The 20,389-nt window shown below is 48.2% G+C and overlaps 1 protein-coding gene across 5 annotated transcripts in view; it reads left to right on the forward strand.

The window, feature by feature from the left end:
* The window catches only part of LOC133353250 (phosphatidylinositol 3,4,5-trisphosphate-dependent Rac exchanger 2 protein-like), a 220,446-nt gene that overhangs the window by 151,224 nt on the left and 48,833 nt on the right, over positions 1–20,389 (forward strand). For all 5 annotated transcript variants that reach the window (XM_061569342.1, XM_061569344.1, XM_061569345.1 and 2 more), the window contains exons 25-31: positions 3,514–3,763; positions 4,352–4,619; positions 6,606–7,013; positions 8,213–8,307; positions 10,442–10,524; positions 15,368–15,458; positions 16,854–16,982. In XM_061569342.1, coding sequence (XP_061425326.1) covers positions 3,514–3,763; positions 4,352–4,619; positions 6,606–7,013; positions 8,213–8,307; positions 10,442–10,524; positions 15,368–15,458; positions 16,854–16,982 — 1,324 coding nt within the window. The remainder of the gene's footprint in view (positions 1–3,513; positions 3,764–4,351; positions 4,620–6,605; positions 7,014–8,212; positions 8,308–10,441; positions 10,525–15,367; positions 15,459–16,853; positions 16,983–20,389) is intronic.

The following is a 20,389-nucleotide window of genomic DNA, read 5'->3' on the forward strand; positions in this document are numbered from 1 at the left end:
GACTCCGGATCGTCCTCAGTACTTCCTCAACAGCTGGAACCTCAGCCAGCCACTCACAGGGGGTGACCTCTTCCAATATTTGAGGCACCGCAGCCTCAGCAGGGTTATCCCCACTTTGTGCCATGATGTTTTCCTGGCTGAGAGAATTTCCCTCCCCCAGGACCTCACAGAAATGCTCAGAAAATCTGCAAACCTGTTCCTGGGGGTCGGAGATTGGATCACCGTTTTTTCCTCTAATGATGGTAATAGGTGTGGCGCTGCAGGTTACTTTTTTGATGGAGTTAAATAGTGATTTGTGATCACGGGCCACTGAGGCAGACTCCATCTCCTCAGCAACCCGCGACCACTACCCATCCTTACAACGCCTTACGGCTCTCCGAACTTCCGAGCGAAGGCTGCGGTAAACCTCCTCATTCTCTGACGTGGGATGCTGTAGGCGATGAGAGTGGGCCTGTCGCTTTTTCTCAATTAACCTGAACACCTCCTCTGTCAGCCAGGGTTTCTGGGGAGGTCTGGACCGCGTACCCAAAGCAGCCATTGCAGCTGCATGAGTCACAGTCTTAAACCTCGCCCATTTACCCTCGACATCAGGTGGAGTGGGGGACGATGCCAACCCCAGCTGCAAGCGATGATGAAATTCTCGCTTGCAACTTTCATCAGCTAACTGAGACCAGGCCACTTTTGGTTGGAATGGGATCCTGGGTGTACACCCACCACCGGAGTGGAAGAAAGGCAGGCGCATCTTACAGATGACTAGTCGATGGTCAGAGGACAGATCAGCTCCACGGTAGGTCCTGGTGTCAAGGACATGGGTTCGCATCCGCTGGTCCGTCACTATGTAGTCCAGCAGATGTTCTTGCTTGGACCCGGCATGTATCCATGATGTTGTGTGGATGCGCCGATGCCGGAAGAGCGTGTTGGTAATTACAAGCCCATGGGCTGCACAAAAATCTAGCAGCCTCCTACCGTTATTATTGAGCTGATCTGGCCCATGCCTTCCAATCACTCCAGACCAGGTGTCAGCATCATGACCAACTCGGGCATTGAAGTCACCCAACAAGATGACTCTGTCCCGAGTGGCCACTTTAGCCAGCACCTGTGACAGGAGGTCATAGAAAGCGTCTGACTCATCGGCTTTGCTTGCATCCCTCCACGGATGTTCGTCTTCGGTGGGGGCATAAGTAACCACGATCACCACTCCTCGCCTCTGGTTGATGGGAAGGCGAGCCCAAAGTATCCTGGGGCTTACAGCTTCCCACACCTCACCGCCACGCTCCCACGCCCCCTTCATTCTTTTGTTCAGAAGAAGAGCCACACCCTGTTGTTTGGCAGTCTCCTGCCCCGAGTAGAGGACTGTCCACCCCTCATGGTGGCAGGAGCCAGAACCGGTCCACCGGACCTCCTGAATGCCACAGAGATCCAGGCGGTACCGGTCCAGCTCCCGACAGAGGAGTGGCAGCCTCTCCTCCGCAGTGAGCGTTCGAACATTCCACGTGGCCATCCGCAATGGTTTTTTGTTGTTTCTGGAGGAGCCCCGAGGGTGAAAATTCAATCTCCTGGCTCCGCCAAATGGGGTTTGGCCAGGAGACGTCATAAAAGCCTGACCCCCCGGGGCCTCCGGCACAAGCTTATTTGTTACAGGTTTATGTTTAATTCGTGGTTTAGTGGTAATGAATTGAAGGTGGAGGGGTTACCAGCCCCTCACACCCGTCCAGAGCCCCCGTTTAGCCACTGTGGTGGTCACAGACGCCATGAGGGGAGAGGCCAATGGGCATTGGCCCTCCCCCCACAGCAATGTCCACGACAGTGTTGCCCGTCCGGCACCGCGAGGAGGTAGGAGGTACATACACACATACATAGAGACACACAGACATACACATAAACACAAACACACATACACATGACCCGGCTTCGCCCGGGACTTGGATCCACGATGCCCCGCCGCCTTTGTCTCCCCAGTGACGATGTTCACACACGACAGCAGTTACGCTTTTGAGGCTGAGTGGACCTAGGGGAGGGCCAGGTCCGTTTCAAATAATCGTCAGCGGTGGTGGGCGTGAGTTGGAATCGAACTGGGGTCGCTCAAGCAGCTTAATGACTGTTTGTACAAAGAACATATAAAGAATCGATTATAATAACCAGGCAAGAGTCCACATTATAGACTGCCAGTACACGCACTCAGCTTCATAAGCAGGCTAGAGTGTACATGATAGAGTGGCAGTACGCTCACCGAGCTTAATAAGCAGGCTACAGTGTACATGATAGACTGGCAGTACGCTCACCCAGCTTAATGACTATTTGTACAGTGAACATTAAAGTAATCGATTGTTGGCGCGTTGGGTTTAAAAGTAATATTAATAGCACACATTGTGGTGGGGGTGTAGTGAAGAGTAGGAAAAACTTTGATGAATTTACCTCAGAGTGGCGTTGTGGGTGTCGAGGCCTAGTAGCGTGCAAAGCCTGCGGCCTCGCCTAAAATTGTCGGCTTGGAAGAGGCAGGGTACGGGTGGCGTTCCTTCCCCCCCCCCTAGCGCTCCAACAATACTGTGTAATGGCTATTATTTAATTAAATACGGAGCTTATGAAAGTGGCGAAGGCGTGGCTAGCCGTTGGCAGGGGCAACCGCCGTCCAATGAAACTGCAGCCCTTGGCGAAGGCGTGGCTAGCCGTTGCCAGGTCCAATGAAAGCGGCGAAGGCGTGGCTAGCCGTTGCCAGGGGCAACCGCCGTCCAATGAAAGTGCGTATGGGCCAAAGTCCACACACACACACACAGACAGACAGACATGAACGATTTTATATATATAGATTGTAAACTCATTTCTCTCACTGCTTTTTTTGAATTTAGCTTGTTGTCCTTCCTCTGCACCTCTGCTAAGCACAGTTGACTACGTACGGTGCAATAGAAGCTTAACATTTTATTAGACCCCAGAGGGATGATGAGCTGAGTCAAATCTCAACCAGAATTCGAACTCGTAACCTTCCGATTGCGTGCTGCTAAGCCACTTCGCCAAATATAGGAGGAACGAAGAGCGGTGTTAACTTCCGAGCCGAATGGACATTGAACTTGGACCTTTTCTAACGAAATTAAAATGTATATTTTACCAGGGAAGGCTCACTGAAGTGTAGCTCTTTTTTCAGAAGGGACCTGACCACAAATAATAGCTCAACGAAGTGGGCTTATCACGTGGAAATGTATCGCAGCCAAATACTCTGAACCCACGTTTAGAAATGTGGAGGCGAAAAACCGGAGGAGCCCGAGAAAATTCCACGCGACTACGGGGAGAGACAAGCAAACTCCAAGTATGCAGTCGTCAGGGTCTGGATCGAACCCACAACCTCCTTTTACAAACAGATGAGGTTATTAACATCTCGCCACCGTGGCGCTTGAGGGGTGGCTACACCTGCCCACAACATCTGGCCACAGCGCCCACTTGTAGGTGCCCCCGACGGATTTCTATTCTGCGCGTGCGTGCTCATGCGTGTGTGTGTGTGTGTGCGTACGCGTACTGCAGTTCGCCCGCACGCTACGCAACAAAGCCTGGCCCACGTTCAAGCAGGCCAAGCCGCGGACGCCCAGCCTCCACGGCAGCGACTTCTGCCCCACCAACTGCCACCTGAACGTGCTGGAGGTGTCGTACCCGCGCGACTCTACCGTGCTCGGCTCCTCGCTCGGGGTGCGAACGGAACGGCCAAAGAGCCGCATCGACCCCGACGCGCTCGCGGCCGCCGCTGCCCACCTGAGCGGGGAGGGCGGGGAGCAAGGTATTTGCGTGCGCCACTTTTATTTTTCCTTTACAAACAGCGTTTACTTACGTGTAATTTTTTTTTATATGCATGACAGCTTCGTTCATGAAAACTGCGTTTGACAATGGGTGCACAACCCCGCGACACATTGGAGGCAACATATATTGTAAGATATCGTAAGATATATGTTGCCTCTTTCTACGTGACTTTACCGAAAGAACCAAAGAGTAATATCGTAAGATGTTTTCAGCCAATTGGCGATGAGCGTTTATACATGGGGGAGGAAACCAGAGTGTCCAGTGGAAACTCACATGTGGTTCCCATGTTGTCTCCGTGTTGTCCCCGTGATGTCCTCGTGTTGTTCCCGTGTTGTCCCCGTGTTGTCCCCGTGTTGTCCCCGTGTTGTCCCCGTGATGTCCCCGTGATGTTCCCGTGTTGTCCCCGTGTTGTTCACGTATTGTCCCCGTGTTGTCTCCGCGTTCTCCCCGTGATGTCCCCGTATTGTCCCCGTGTTGTCCCCGCGTTGTCCCCGCGTTCTCCCCGTGTTGTCCCCGTGTTGTCCCCGTGTGGGCCCCGCGTGGTCCCCATATCTCCTCCGTGTCCCAGCGGTCGGGAAGCTCAGCCCCATGGTGTACGTGCAGCACTGCGTGGGTACCATGGGCGCTCCCTGGGGCCACTCTCCCTCTGGAGCCGGGCCCAGCGCCGGGGACGGCCCGGGGTCTGGCGGCGCCACCACCACCAGCAGCAGCAGCAGCAGGACCCCCCACGGGGCGAGAGATGTGGGCGCTCCCACGAGGGACGCCTGGACGCAGCTGCTGGCCAAGATCGAGGGGGTGATGCGCGAGATTCACAGGGGCTCGGCGCAAGTGCAGAGGTGGGGCTTCGAGGGACGAGGGTGGAGGAGGCGATTGTTGTTGTGGTTTGCGCACGGTGTTACGATCCTGCTGAACTGCTTTTCTTTCTCGGATGTGTACTGGATTGGAAATTGGTATTTAAACCTGAGCCTGGGTCTCCGCGAGGTGGACCCAGCCTAAAACGGCTTCTCGGTGCGGCGTGATTAACATCGGCTCTGGCAGTCAGGGCGAAACGATGCTTGAGCTCGGATGCATTTTCTGAATAAATTTCTTCTGAAGAGTCGTATGCATGTAGAAGAGCCTTGGACATCCATTGTCAAGCAAACAGGAATGTGGTATTATTCTTGTAATTTCTCAAAAAATGTTTTTGTAATGATCGTAATGTTCAGCCAGCGGAGGATGTTTATCCAAGATTCTCTACTCTGGTCAATGTGGTTTGGTGAAGGATTTTTTGTTTGTTCAAATTTTTTGTGTGTTTCGTTTTTCTGACCGTAAAATACCTCGTTTTTGTTGGTTGTGCAACGTCGTTGTTGCTGCTGCACTCACGCACCACAGACCCCCCGTGTAGAATAGCAAGGCAATTGGCTAAACGGGACCATCATCCTTGTAACAAGTCACATAAACTGAACGCTCGAGGGGGATGCCGCTGATGTTGGCTGTCGCCGGAAATTGGACGCAGGTTGCCGGGTTGATAGCGCACTGAGCCAACATCCGCTACGCCATCGCTTCAGCCATATTTCGAGATAGCAGGCAGAATGCAGCGATATTTCGAGATAGCAGGCAGAATGCATACATTGCTCAATCAAATATGTAATAGCACCAACATTCTCTCTGATTGGATAATGGTGGTTTGCTCAATCGTTGAAAATAAAATACAGTTGAATTCATTAGCCCAAGGGTCTAATTCTTTTCTCCTTGTTCATTAAACAGGACTGGTTTCAACTTCACCGGTGTTCGTCAGCACCATGAGCGCATCAGGCAAAGCACTGCCACTGTATGGCCAGATATTGTGGGCAGGTGTAGTCACCCTCAAGCGCTGCGGTGGCGAAATGTTAACTAGCTCGCCTGGTATACAGGAGGTCCTGGGTTTGATCCCGACCCCGACGCCTGTAATAGTTGGAGTTTGCATGTCTCTCTCCCCCCGTGGTCATGTGGTTCCTCCAGTTTTCCCCTCCACATTTACAAAACATGCTGTGAGGGTATTTGGCTGCTAAACTTTTGCACGTGATAAGCCAACTTCGTTGAGCTATCACAGGTCACTTTTGAAAAAATAGCTATATCGCTAATTGGGCCTTACCTGGTAAAATAAAAGACATTAAAATGTCATGGTTTAATCGTTTTACGTGGATAAAAATACGAGTGTTAGCGGCGGATAGCAAACCACCCCAATAAATATATGGTGTTGCAGGTGTTGCTCTTCAATCAACCAAGAAATGCATTTTGCCATGTATATTTTGAAGCACAGGGGGTGTTTTGATGTCACTTCATCGCGCTGGCAACACAGTTGGTTTAATGTTGAAGATCGATCGTTTGTAATCTAATCGGGTAAGAACACGTGACTAGTAGTTGTGTACACACAAAATGACACAATAGCACACCGACAACTAAGCTTAAGGCACCTTGAGATTCGCAAATTTGTGTGTTGTTCGAGCCAGTCAAAGCAATCCTCAGGATTTGTTTCAATAACTGTGCATGTGCGAGGCTCACCCTTTTCAGAGAGCCAATAAACTGCACCTTTATGATTATTAGGGTTCAGTTTTGATGCTGGACAGGCAGAACAGAGCGAGAGTGACAGCCATAGGATTCTCAAGGCTCGATATCGATGTCCGAGGCTCAAGAGTCAGAATAAGGGGCACCTTTGAGACCCCGATGACATTTCGTTGTGAACGTCGCCAAGACGTAGCCAGAGTTCCAAAGAGCCCCTAACAGCACGGGCGGACCCGCCCGGTGCGAACGCACCTCACCTCGCGTCTCCCGCTTCCCCCTTTTGCCATTGCCGCACGCAGTTTCCTCGCCGCGCTCATGGAGAACGGCGAGGCCGCCGACGCGGTGGAGAGGACGCGAGAGCGAGGCCTCTCCAACGGCCACGGCGAGAGGGAGCCTCGGCCCTCCGCCAACGGAGACGCGGGCGGCGACGCCGCCAGGGCGACGACCTCGGCGTCGTGCGCGGAGGTCCGGTGCAACGGGGACGCGGGGCCCGGCAAAGCGGCGGTGGCCGCCGCAGAAGGGGCGGCCACGTGCGGCGGCGGCGGCGAGAGGCGGGACCCGGGGGGGTTGGAGGTGGCCGCCGGCGGAGACGGGGACGGAGGAAAGGGCGACGCGGAGCGGCCGCGCAAGGTCAGCTTCGAGGTGCTCAAGGAGGAGCAGGAGGACTCGGGCCACGACACGGCCACGAGCAACCGTGACTCCTACAGGTGAGGGGGGTGTGGGGGGGGGTGGGCGACGGCCCCCCTGGCGTGCGGGCCTGAGAGACGGAGCGCCGTCGGCATGACGAGAGAGGCTGCCAATATGGACATGCAGCTTTGCGACTATCTTAATTTTGGAGCTTAAGGCCACCCCACAGAGACGATCCCCCCTCTCTGTACCTGTGTTGCTCTCTCTATGTATCTTGGTGATATCTGTCTGCTTATATGTCTGTCTACAGTTTTCTGGTTAGATTTTATGTTACTATTTCATTATACCTGATGATGATTGCTTGTGTTGCAATCAAAACGTCGTATGCTATTATTTAATTTATTATTTTATCTTTATACGTGACTTTACCGAAAGAACCAAAGAATAAAGCTTTGCGACTGGTTATCGACGGGAACTAATGTGTGCGCTCACGATAGACGCTTCACATTCGACGATGACAATTTACGATAATCACGTGTGCAGGTGCTAGGTGTGTGGATAGATGAACGAGTGCAAATCCGAGACTTCACGTTAACCGTTGAAGGAAGTTGGTGGGCTTGGCGAGAACTAAATCGCTAGAAGGGATGATGATGATGATGGCTGATGGGTGAGAAATCGTGATGGAATGGCAGTCAGAGGAGAGAACATGCCTAAGGCAATGGTCACTGCAGAGATGTCGCAATGAGATCAGATGGCAATGCAGGAGTGAGGTGGATTGCAGCATCGCAAGCTTGTGAAAGGTGGCGATGGCCATGGGGGGTCTTCATCCAGCAGTTGACAGATCATGGCTGATAGTCGTTAACACTCTGCCACCATGAATAATGCTGACGATTAATTTCAGAGTGTCCCGTCCACTTTGAAGTAGAAAATCATGAAACATTCCGTAGTGTGATGTTCTACCCGTGGGTTGTTCGACTGTAGGATTACAAGTCCTTAGGGAGAGTTAGGGAAGTTCAGCCAAACGATTGTGATGATAACGATGATTGTGATGATAATGATGATTGTGATGATAATGATGATTGTGATGATAATGATGATTGTGATGATAACGATGATTGTGATGATAATGATGATTGTGATGATAACGATGATTGTGATGATAATGATGATTGTGATCTTGAGACTGCAATGTCTGCTGACACAGTTATAAACCTTGATAAAAAAAAATCAGCAATATTTGAAATTAATTGAGGGTTTTTTGGTTGTCTTTGCTGTGCAGCGACTGCCCGAGCCACCGTAACTCTGTGATGTCACTCACGAGCTACTGCGGCAGTCAGCGATGCTCGTCTCTGCTCAGCGACGATGTCGACTCCGGTGAGACGCGGCGCGCGTGCACCCGAGACCCTGTCAACCGCACACTCACTGAGCTCAATCACATGGCCCTGATCACAGGTGGCTGTTCCTACCGCTTTCACACTCCCCTGTTGTACGTTTGTATGTATGTTGAACTTCTTTCGCATCGTACGTAGCCAACCGTGCAAATTGGAGGTGCCGGGGGAAGTAGAACAAACTAAACACAAAAAGCAGTTCTAAAAAATATAGTTTTCAATCTCGATTTGAAAGTGCATAGCTCCAGTTACTTCCTTTTGGTCACCAATTATAGCTGAATTATACGATCCACCTACTGCCAAATGGCCCTAATCTCATCAGATCTCGGTAGCGAAGGAGGGGAGAGCCTAGATATTGCTTGTATGGGGACCACCATGCACAGAAAGGTGGTTCACGGCTGCGGGGATACAGCAGAGGGCAGTGTAGTAAATCCACTGTTGGACCGTACTTCTATGCTTTCCCATCTACGCACCCCACCGCACCAACCCACTCTGACCAGATCGGTCAAGCGTGGTGATAAACCAACATGACCCGCCACGCTGTTGGTAGGCCCTCATCCAGCGGGGTTTTAACAAAGGGCTGTCTGTACAAACCTCACCCACATCAGGTCACATTGCAATGGCATAAACTTCTCTGCTGGTATCATACCTTGATGAGATGTTCATCAGGGAACGATAGCAGATAATGATGATGACAACATCACAATAATGCCTTTTTGCGTCTCCTTGATGGTTCCTGTCTAACCCAGATGGCAGCACTTGCAATGAATCACGTATTTTTTTTCAAAGGAAGCTTGGGTATGTGAAATGCATCAATTTAATGACCGCCCAAACTGGCTAAAAACCCCAATTAAATGAAGTCAAAAGCGCACAATGTGTTTTTTGTACACTTATTATTGAATGGGCTGAGACCACCAATGTATTCTACATTTGAGAATGTGGTGTGATCGTGGGTGGCTGCCTGACTTTGAAGCCCACGATTTCAGTTGTGCCAGTTCAGTGCCCTTGCAACGGACCTTATGGGCTCTGTGAGCCTCATGGCCACATCAGCCCAATCCACTTCCTGATACATTTCACCTGGGAGTATGTGCGACGGTGGTCCGCTGGAGAAACATAAACGGCAGATTATCGAGATTTGGCATTCATGCTTTGAACGTTTTCCAGGAGTTGTTATTTGTTTGCATATTTCCAAGTCAAGTGATTGAGATTTCTGTGACGTGATTGTGGTGCTGGCTGGCATGTGAAGAGAGATCGCTTCAGATTTCTACTTCCCACGCTGATGCCATCATTACGCATTCAGACCTTTCGGATGCTTTTAAGCCCCACCAATTTGTACGAACGTATGTTAAATATTTTAAGCGCATATTTCTCTAGCATTACCCACGCGTCTTATTATTTATAATGATTTTAAATTTTAACATTTTATCGCGTAAAAATCGGTTACTTGCCTATCCGTGTACTTGTAATTTTTTTTATCTGATTAATAATGATCGTAATGCATTTATTTTAAAAAGTGTAATTTCGCGTGAATTACATCTCAAAACGCTTAACATCGTAAACCACATTAATGTCAATAATGCTACGAGAACACAACAGAGACACAACATGATAACAATGAAGGATATATGAATAGGTGGTATGACAGTAAACATTTGGGCTACTGATGTCAGCGAAAGTCCAGAGAATAATGACAATTGTAACCCTGTCAGGAGATTCCTTAAACGCCTTCAAGAATCAAGCAAACATTTCTCAGCAAGAGTTTATAATTATATACAAATGATATACATTGTAAAATAGATCATTAGATATACATTGTAAAATAGATAATCTGTGAGTCAGTCACACGAATTGGGTAATTTTCATCATGCAGAGTCAATTAAGGGATCATCTCGACCGGAAGGAAACAGGGATATTTGTTATTGATAATTCAAAATCGATTACTTATAACCTTTGACCTCCGTGAAATAATAATTTTGACCGTGCAAATCCTTTAGGGCTTTAGGTTATTCATATAATGCAATTTTATGCAGGATTGTATTGTAAAGTTTCACCCTCTCCATAGGAGAAGCTGATACTGGCTTGTCTTTCTCAATCCCATTCTGCTTTCTTTCTGTCACCAGGTGAGGAGTCGCCCGACACCCTGAGCCTGGCCATGGACCGACACGAGAGGCTGCAGGGATGCCTGGAGCACCTCTTTGCGCAGGTACACTGATGATGGGTCTGACGTAAGGGCACACAAGACAATGGAGCGCGATTGTAAATGGGATGTGATCGCACGGTGTTGGTGTCTCCGCGGCGAGTCTCTTTGACCTGTCGAATATACAGCTGAAACGTGAGTTTCTGAACCCTCTGTGTTATTGGGATAGGTGACGTCAATCTTGAAAGGCGGCAATGGTGGTCAGGCGATTTGCCTTCGGTTGCGTTAAACTGCCCGGGATATTAAACTAAAACGAAACGATTTTTATTTAAACAGGTAAGGCCCACTTATAGCTTTTTCAGAAGTGACCTGCCCACAAATGATAGCTCAACGAAGTGGGCTTATCATGTGGAAATTTAGAGCAATCAAATAGTCTGAACACATGTTTCTAATGTGGAGAGAGAATACCGGAGGACCTGGAGAAAAATACACACGAACACGCAAACTACAAATATGCAGGCGTCAGGGTCGGGATTAAACCCATGACCTGCTGAATACCAGGCGAGGTAGTTAACATCTCACCACCGCAGCGCCCCCGCTCAGTGGGTATAGCAACCGGCAGCTGGTTGCGAGATCATGAGTTCAAATCCTATCCAGGCTGTGCTCAGCCCTGTCATCTCGTCTCTAATTTTACACGAGCAGCACTTGCTAAGGCAGTGCTTGTCATCTTCATCGTCTGGCTCGATGCCATATTAATACGGAGTTTAACCTTCTCTTCCAGCTCAGGACTGACAAATGAGCACCGACAAAGACGATTAACGATAGGGACGTGTAGACTTGCATTAAGCTGGTGAGGGTGATAGAGCAGATTTACAGGACAATAGCCCACGTTCATTGGAATTATTCTTCTTTCGTATGGCATGTAAGCAACGGTTTGTACAGATGTTATAGCTGCATGTGAAGGTCCTTCATCCAATCCAAGGTGGCAGTAGACGCTGTACGGATTGCAGCGATGGCGCACCTCGCCGTTGATGCGTTGTTTGATGGTTTGGGCATTACAGCGACTCGCTACAAGCAAGGCCACACACAGATCCTCTGTGTCGCCTACATGGACCGTTGGGGGCAATTGCTTTAAGCGAGCGCCTTTGTAGACCTGCAACTTGCACACGAGAGGGGGGTAGCGGAGTCCGCACCACGCTCGGCCACCTTGGTCTCCGCCGTGCCGAAGTTTGTGTACCACACCCGGGTACTCATTTGAAGGCCGAGTTCAATTTAGGGTAGGCCCGGGAACGATTCAAAATATAACTCTGCACCAATGTTGACCGCGGCATGGGATTGAACACCGAGGCTTGTTTACGTTCGTTGTGCAGCATGCGAACCATCATGCCACCGGCGCCCTAGGGACACACGCACGCACGCAACACTGGCTTGCGTACACTCGCTTTGCACACCTATGTACACACATTCTTCCCAAGATGTTCTTGCAAATTTTTAGTTTCAAGGTCAGGGAAAAGATTAGATGAACATTTCCTTCACCCACCCACGCATGAACCTCGGAGGGACTGCGAGACAAGTATCAGCCTGCTTTTATGCATTTTTAAATATCAGTCATATTTTAAACCGGAGTAGTTCATTAATCAGCGACACGCTCCCTAGCATAGCTTTTTGTTGTGTTAGGGCAGGGGGGTCGGATACTAAAATAATAATAAGAAGAGCCTTTTTTTCCCAAATTCGTTACAGAACTGAACATTTCAAGAGTCCCAATGCATGTGAATACACACATACATACACAAGACAAAGATCCCCCGTATAGCCTGAACAGACTGTTGGGGAAAGTGCTGTTAGCGAGCACCTATGAAGGCCGGATCTGTATACGAGAGGGTGGGTAGCCAGCACCACGCCCGGCCGCCTTTGTCTCCCTAGTCGCGATGTTTACACATCGCACCAGGTACTCATTTGAGGCTGAGTCGACCTAGGGGAGGCTCAGGACCGGTTCATATAATCGTCACTGGTGTTGGCCATGAGCGGGAACCGGGTTCATAGCGCAGTGCACTAAACGCTACACTACCACTCCCTACAACAACAACAGCCATTCGCCACTAAGTGGCGGTGACGTCACCACGGCGCTTGTACCAGGCTATGTGCACGTTGAGGCTACCACGTGAAGTGCCGAACGCCCGTTGGCAGGAGGTCAAGGGGCAGACCCAGCATGTGCCATGGGTCGACTGACTGAGATGACTGGCCGATGCACCACCTGTGCCCCCTACTGTGCCAACTTACATAGATAAAGACAAAGATCCCCGTATAGCCTTAACAGACTGTAGGAGCAAGTGCTGTTAGCGAGCACCTATTAAGGCCGGCACGGCAACACAAAGGGGTGGGTGGCGATCTGTATCTCCAATTATACGTCATCACTTTGCCACCTTTGTGACTTTAGATTGTTCTTGGAAGGCAATGTCGTTGTTGTTTTCAGCTTCACGTGCTGCTATTTTATTATTACACGCTTTCTATTAACTCACTGTCTGTTGTTGTTGTCGTATCCTCAAATCTTGTAACTCAAAATTTACCCACTTCCCAATGTGGTATTGACTGCAAACTTGGTATACTTATGTCATACTGATGACAATACTATATTCTATTATAAAAAACAAATTTAAACATTCTTTTTTACATGTAATGTTTCGGCTTGGGTCTAATTGTCCACGCTCAACTCACGTTGGCTGTAATTGCTCATGGCCCCTTACGTTATGGCAAGCTTCGGGGCCACTTCCTGGAGTCGTGGAGTTCTGCCATTACTAGTAGGGTACATTTCGTTGGTGGCTCGACTATTGGAAGGAGTGCAGCAGCGACAAATCAGAGCTGCGCGTTTTTACGCGCCTTGCAAAGACAAACACTACACCCAATATGCTCACTGACCAACTAATTTAATTCGGTATATCTGTAAAGATGCACAGATTCATCGATTAAGCTAGATTCTAATGCTCATGATCATTGCTCTGAGTTGTGTGTGTGACTTAAAAAAATGGTTTCTTTTGCCAAAGTGATTTCTTGCTCAAGTCTGCAATTGAGGCGGTGTTCATCCCTTGTTCACAGACCTGAGCCAGTCGTGGAAATTCCACATTCCTGTGTCGAGGGCCGAGTCTTACATGAGGACAACCCACTGTTGAATTCTTGGAAAATTAGTACTATTTTATTCACCCTTCGAGGGATGATGGGCTGAGTCAATGCCCAAGCAGGATTTTTAGCTTGCAACCTTCTGATTGTGAGCCGTGAGCTCCCACGCTAAGCCACCTGGGCAGACAAACATTTGTGTGCGGTGTATATGTTGAGTTCATATGACCCCTGAACCCGCTCTGGGTGCTACATTCACCACTTATGTGACTAATTCTTGAATCAAATTGCCACCAAGAATCGTTAACATTCATCAAATCGCAAGGGGGAGAATTGCTACATACCTGAGATCAAGCTTCTGAAATGGAAATTTCAATTACCAATCGCCAAGTTCTGCATGTTAAGCACAGTGTTGGTATCTCAGCAATGCTGCATCTGCTTTAATATATAAAAATATTATCAGAACATGTTCTTGACTGATAAAATAGTTTCAAGTCTGTACTCAAGAAGGAATGCATCATCGCATTCCTTCTTCTTAATTGTTATTTTATTTTTAATTAGAAAATAATGCTGGGGTCTTTTTCTCATGATAAAATCATAGCGAAGGGAGACGCTGTTTTGTGAATGCGTATAATCATTCAAAAACAACGACGTTATCATCAAAGTATTGCCAAAACATGTTTTGCTTTTGCCAGATTGTGAACGATCGAGAGCGCAATGGCAAGGTGCTGCATAGTTGCAAGCTAGTGGTCATCCAGAACAGAGACCGTACGACGTATAAAGACGCGACACCCGACCCACAAATACGAAGGAGACATCACAGCGATGCACTTGGCCACTCCTGAGCCGGGTATCTGGCCTGACCGCCTGAATGTGAAATGGTAGCTGTTGCTCTGCATCTACATCGGCCAAACGAAAGAAGAAGAAGATTCAATGCGTTGCACTGAGATCCTTTGACTCATTACAGTGCTAGTATAGAACATTAATATATGGGAAGGCAAAGGTGCAGGCCGGCAATTTCTTGCATACGCCACTAATTGCAAAAGTGTCGTCCACTAAAAGTAGCTGGAGAGAGTCCCCTCTATAGGATATTTGGCCTCCGCTTCAACACTTGCCAGACAAATTGGAATTAAGAAACAAGGTACTTGTTCATCTTCTTGGTTCTTTCGGTAAAGTCACGTAGAAGGGAAATAATAAAATAATAAAAATAAAACATTAAATAATTCTCACCACGTTTCGGCCACAATGCAAGCAGCCGTCCTCAGGTGAAGAACAGGTATGTCGGGAAGGACGGCTGCTTGCGTTGTGGCCGAAACGTCGTGAGAATTATTTTATTATGTTTTATTTTTATTATTTTCCTTCTACGTGACTTTACCGAAAGAACCAAGAAGATGAATCCCTGCAGTCACGAAAGCTTTAAATCGAAAGGTACTTGTTAATATTATCACCTGGGTGAGCTCATTAGCTGCAGTGTTGGGGCTCGTGGTATGAAAGTTGTAAAATCCTGGCAATGGTCAACTTATCCTGTCGTCAATGTGATCATCATCATCGTGGTCCATCATCTACCATCAAAATCCATTACTTGCACCATCTTTCACCCACCCACAAAGATGCAACGTATTATCATAATTTACAAAGACTATGTGATGCAAGAATTGAGGTGGTTTTTAATATATATTAATGTTGCCATCACGTTTGGATCACAGGACCACCAATGGGAGACGGACATCACTCAATGAAACCTAAGCCGTGTTATAATCTTCATAATAGCTAATCACTATTATTACTGTGACTGCAGGTGGAGACACTCACGAAGGTGATGGGTGGAGCTGTGGCGTGCAGCGCGTTTGAGAAGACGAAGCATCTCACTCCTGAGCTCACCTTTCAGGGTGAGGTTGTCTGCTACCCTGCCCCCCCTCCTTCCTCACCTGCGCCACCTCCTGTGCTACGTGGCCCTGCACGTACTCCACCAGGGACGTGCGGTCAGGGGAGGCAGGGCAGTCACAGCCTCACCCGTCAAACTCCAATGAAAATAGCTGTTACGAAAAGTGAAAAATAATAAACTAAAAATTAAGATTTGCCACTGATCTGTGTTATAAATGTCATTTCTGTACGATTCCAATCATTTTTAGATCGCCAAATTTGCAGAGCTCAGCTGCAAATACAGGGAGAGACGAGAGGTGAGGCAGCGACGAGCTCAGCCTCCCCTCTGATTGCGCAACCCCTCAGTAACTGGATGGAGCGCGGGCAATCAGCGCGTGCCTGTTACTATCTCAGTATGTCACCAATGTAATGTTTGTAGACCCCCTCATTTCATGTCCTCACCTACCATACTCCAGGTAACTTATTTCACGTATGTGTATAAATATATTTAGGCTCGCTGGTCTCGTCATGAAACTGCAATGAAAAAGCACCAGGGGAGGCAGCTATCACATCTGCCTCACTGAGGGGACGTGTCTAACACGCCCCTTCAGTGAGGACAGGCCCCCTCAGTGAGGACACACCCCCTCAGTGTGTGAATCTGGCTTTGATACTGGCCATTGCCTCCCCAGCCATTGACCTCACCGCACGTCACTGGCTGACATGAGTGGTGTGTGATACCAGAATTGGTCACCGGGCTCCACGAGATAGACTCGGCCTTAAATGAGGACCTGGTGCGGTGTTTAAAGCACCGGGGAGGCAAAGGCAGCTGGATGTGGTGTTGGTACACACCACCCCTCGTGCTGTGCTCTGGCCTAAATAGGTGTTCACTAACTGAACCTTTCCCCAGCGGTCAATGTAGGCTACACAGATGAGTTTTTCCTTTACACACATACACTTGCATGTGTGAGTATGTGTGCATATGTAGCCTTAACGTGCACATAGCCTGGCACAAGCGCCGTGGTGATGTCACCGTCACTTAGTGGCGAATGGCTGTTGTTGTTGCACATACGTGTATATATAAGTGGGGAGCGGTAGTGTAGCGGTTAGCGCGCTGCTCTACGAACCCAGCGACCCGGGTTCGATTCCCGCTCACGGCCAACACCAGTGACGATTTTCTGAAACCGGTCCTGGGCCTCCCCTAGGTCAACTCAGCCTCAAATGAGTACCTGGTGCGGTGTGTAAACATCGCCACTGGGGAGACAAAGTTGGCCGTGCGTAGTGCTGGCCACCCACCCCTTTGTGTGCCGTGCCGGCCTTCATAGGTGCTCGCTAACAGCACTTGACCCCATAGTCTGTTAAGGCTGCACAGGGGACCTTTGCGTCTGTGTTAACAACATGCGCACGTGACGCTTGTGATGCAGCTTTCCAGCAGGAGGTGGAGCTTAGCGTGAGCGTCGCCGACATGATCCAGCTGCAGGTGCAGCACGACCTCGCAAAGCTGAGCCGAAACCTGCACACCATCATCCACAGCGTCACCCGGCATGCGAGCGGTGAGCGCACGTGCGCACACACGCGGCGAGGTACCTTACGGGTCCGTTGCGGGCTGTCGGTGTTAACCACGTGTCTGCACACTCCCGTGCAGACACGTGGTTAGTCTCGAACACAGTAGGCTCGGCGTAGTCACAAACCGTACCTCTCCATAACAAAGGCTCAGTCTTTTGTTATGCAGTCTATTCTTAGTCTTAAGCCTCCACTTACCATATTAATAAAAAGTGTGCCGTACTTGGCCCTTCCCCTTTTCAACCATTATATAAACGGAGTGGTATCTCCTGTAATCTCTCATTTACTTGATACAGCTGTCGTGGCTGTGACGGTTCCACCTGAAGACGGAAGCTTGTGTTGCCTCCGAAACGTCGTGATTTGTATTTTATTTTACTTTTATTAATTTTTTACCTACGTGACTTTACCGAAAAAACCTAAGAATAAGGTGAACAACCTGTGGCTTTGGAGCCGTATGTGGCTGTTTTAATACAATTTCAACGTACAGATAATTGAGTAAATATGGCAGGGAATGGGTCGCTGTGGAATATCTCGGTGATAACACCAGTCAAACTGTATTGTTGAAGAATACTGAGGATAAAGTCGCGTAGAAGGGAAATAATAAAATAATAAAAATTAAACAATAAAATAATTCTCACGACGTTTCGGCCACAACGCAAGCAGCCAGGTCTGTCTCCCCCGACAGACCTGGTCTTCACCTGAGGATGGCTGCTTGCGTTGTGGCCGAAACGTCGTGAGAATTATTTTATTGTTTTATTTTTATTATTTTATTATTTCCCTTCTACGTGACTTTACCGAAAGAACCAAGAATATGAATCCCTGCAGTCACGAAAGCTTTAAATCGAAAAATAACTGAGGAGGCCAATAAACTAAATAGATGTGGTTTATTCCACGACCTGTTTAGTTTATTTAAGTCATAATGTGTGTTGTCATCTGCTGTGTATCTGCTGTGTTTGTGTACAAGTAGCTGGGCGTGTGATACGGCTCTGGAACTATTTTGGTCAAAGGTGGCGCTTCTTCTGTTAAAGGTTGCCGACCCCTCGTCTAACTTATCTGCACGCCGCTGCAGGGACACGTGTTTGTCTCGTGTATCTGCACACTACTGTGGGCACACGTGTTGTCTCATGTATCTGCACACTACTGCGGGCACACGTGTTCGACAAACACGTAGCTGTGCGTGTGATGGCAAGTGTTCGACAAACACGTGTCCCTGCAGTAGTGTGACGGAGCCGTGCACTGCGGTTAGAGCACTCAACTAGCAATCCAAAGGTTGCGAGGTCAAATCCCAATTGGCGGTTGATTCTTCCCTCTGCGATCAATAAAATGTGTGGGACGTCAACGGCAGTGTTTCCCATGGGCACATTGGCTCCAGCCACGGGAATGAGAAATTTCCATCGCTGCTTCAGGACCGTCGCTGAAGATGAGCACTTCAAATTTGCTTGCCTGTTCAAGGTGGCACATTGCCTTGCTATTATCAAAAGCACATTTTCAAAATTATTGTAATTTTTGTGGTCATCAACATAGGAATGTCGAATTTCCACAACATTTGCTTAGCTTCACCACCCCACTATGTGTTTGAGAGGGACAGACAAATAGTATTTATCCCACAAGTTGAGATACTCGATTCGCACCACAATGTGATTCCTGTGGCCAAAGCAGTCCGCGAAAAGCGTCCCAACTCTCATTGATTCAACTTTCATTTTACGCAAACATCGAAGTGTTTTTCGTCAAATTTTCAAGGGCTTCAAGACTCTTATTGCATGGGCGGTTCAAGCGGTCAATGGAACGGCAAGTTGAAAATACCGCACGTAATTATTTCGGTCGGTGTCCGAGTAATCTTCTTCTTTGCTACGTGGGCAATAAAAACCAAAAAACTAAAATAAATGAGCAAAGATTTTTCGATGCAAAGCTTTCGTGACTGCAGGGATTCATCTTCGTGGTTTTTGGTCTGTCGAGTAGACAGACCTGCTCTCCACCTGAGGACGGCTGCTTGTGTTGCCTCCGAAACGTCGTGATTTTTATTTTTATTTTACTTTTATTAACTTCAATTTTTACCTACGTGACTTTACCGAAAAAAATCTAAGAATATGAAAACGAGTATCGCATTTCGTGAAATTTTACAACCTCGGGCGGGGGGGGGGGGGTGAGGACATTGGGGAAAATATGCAACAAGAAAGCTGCATTTATAAAATCGTGGATGTGTAAATGACCTCTTGATGATCCCTGATGTTTTAAGTAATCTCTTGGGCATCTTTCGTTCTAAATGGGGACCAGTTGCAGGCTAAAATATACATATATATTTGGAAACAAGTCTGTACCGTTGGGTTTACAAAGGCGTTCCATGAAAACTATTGGATGTCAGGATGCATAGATTAATCTATAAGCTGAGATTGGTGAGCTGAAAGATCTGTGGATCGGCCAACATGTAGTTAGCTGTCTCTGGTTATCGTGAAGAGTTGAAATACGTGTGATGAGAATATTATGGGTCTGTAGTCCATCAATCAGATTCCAGAAAAGAAAATTGAATATCAAATGCCATTATGCATAGCTTTTCTATGCAGCTTAAAGACATTAAATTCAGCGGAAACTGATGATGTCATGCTGGCTCATACGAAACCAAGAACTAAAAAACACAATATGAAGGAATTGTCAAAACCATTTATAAATATGTGATGGCTACATTAAGAGGCAGTACTGTGATATCGACTTCCATTGGCCATTCTCCAAACACGATGGGTTGCACAGCTCTTTGAGAGATCTTATTTGGGCACTTTGTCTGACGGTGTGCCGCCGATAGCACAAGCGGGATGAAATTGGTGGGGGGGGGGAATAGAATCCTGAAAATGTTAAGCAAAAAAAAACAGAGAAAAGAAGAAAAAAACAGTGAAATGTGAAGCAAGTATAGAGTTAGGATGTAGGCTTCGGGTCCTTTAGTGGAAGTCAGAGAAGGTGCAGCCAAACCCGTGGCGAGTTATTCCTGCGAGGCTTCGCGTGTTTGTGGATAGTCTTAACATGCTTAGTCCCCACAACGGCGGTTGATTATTGACTCACCCGGCTCAAACGCCCGTGCATAACGCAGCAACGTCAACGCGTACCTCGAGCTCAGCGTGACGGGCGAAGGACGACCATAATTGTGCGACAATTTGTCGGGAGGGAGTGTTTGGGGAGGAGGATGGGGGGGGGGGGCACAAACCTCCAAAAAAATTCATACGAATAAAAATAAACTGTGACGCAGAGACCCCTCTGCAAGTGTGCACGTTCGCTTTTCCATTTTTTTTAGCTGCACGGAAGTGAGCACGTTTCCCAGGCCCCAGAGTGTGGCCAGAGTATTTTTTTGAGGTCGTAAATTCAGCGGAACGGTATTGAGAGCAACCACGCGATGCTTACGCGTTGACCG

The sequence above is a fragment of the Lethenteron reissneri genome, chromosome 43, assembly GCF_015708825.2.
Source record: "Lethenteron reissneri isolate LAM-NWPU_2019-01 chromosome 43, ASM1570882v1, whole genome shotgun sequence".
Taxonomy (NCBI): Eukaryota; Metazoa; Chordata; class Hyperoartia; order Petromyzontiformes; family Petromyzontidae; genus Lethenteron; species Lethenteron reissneri.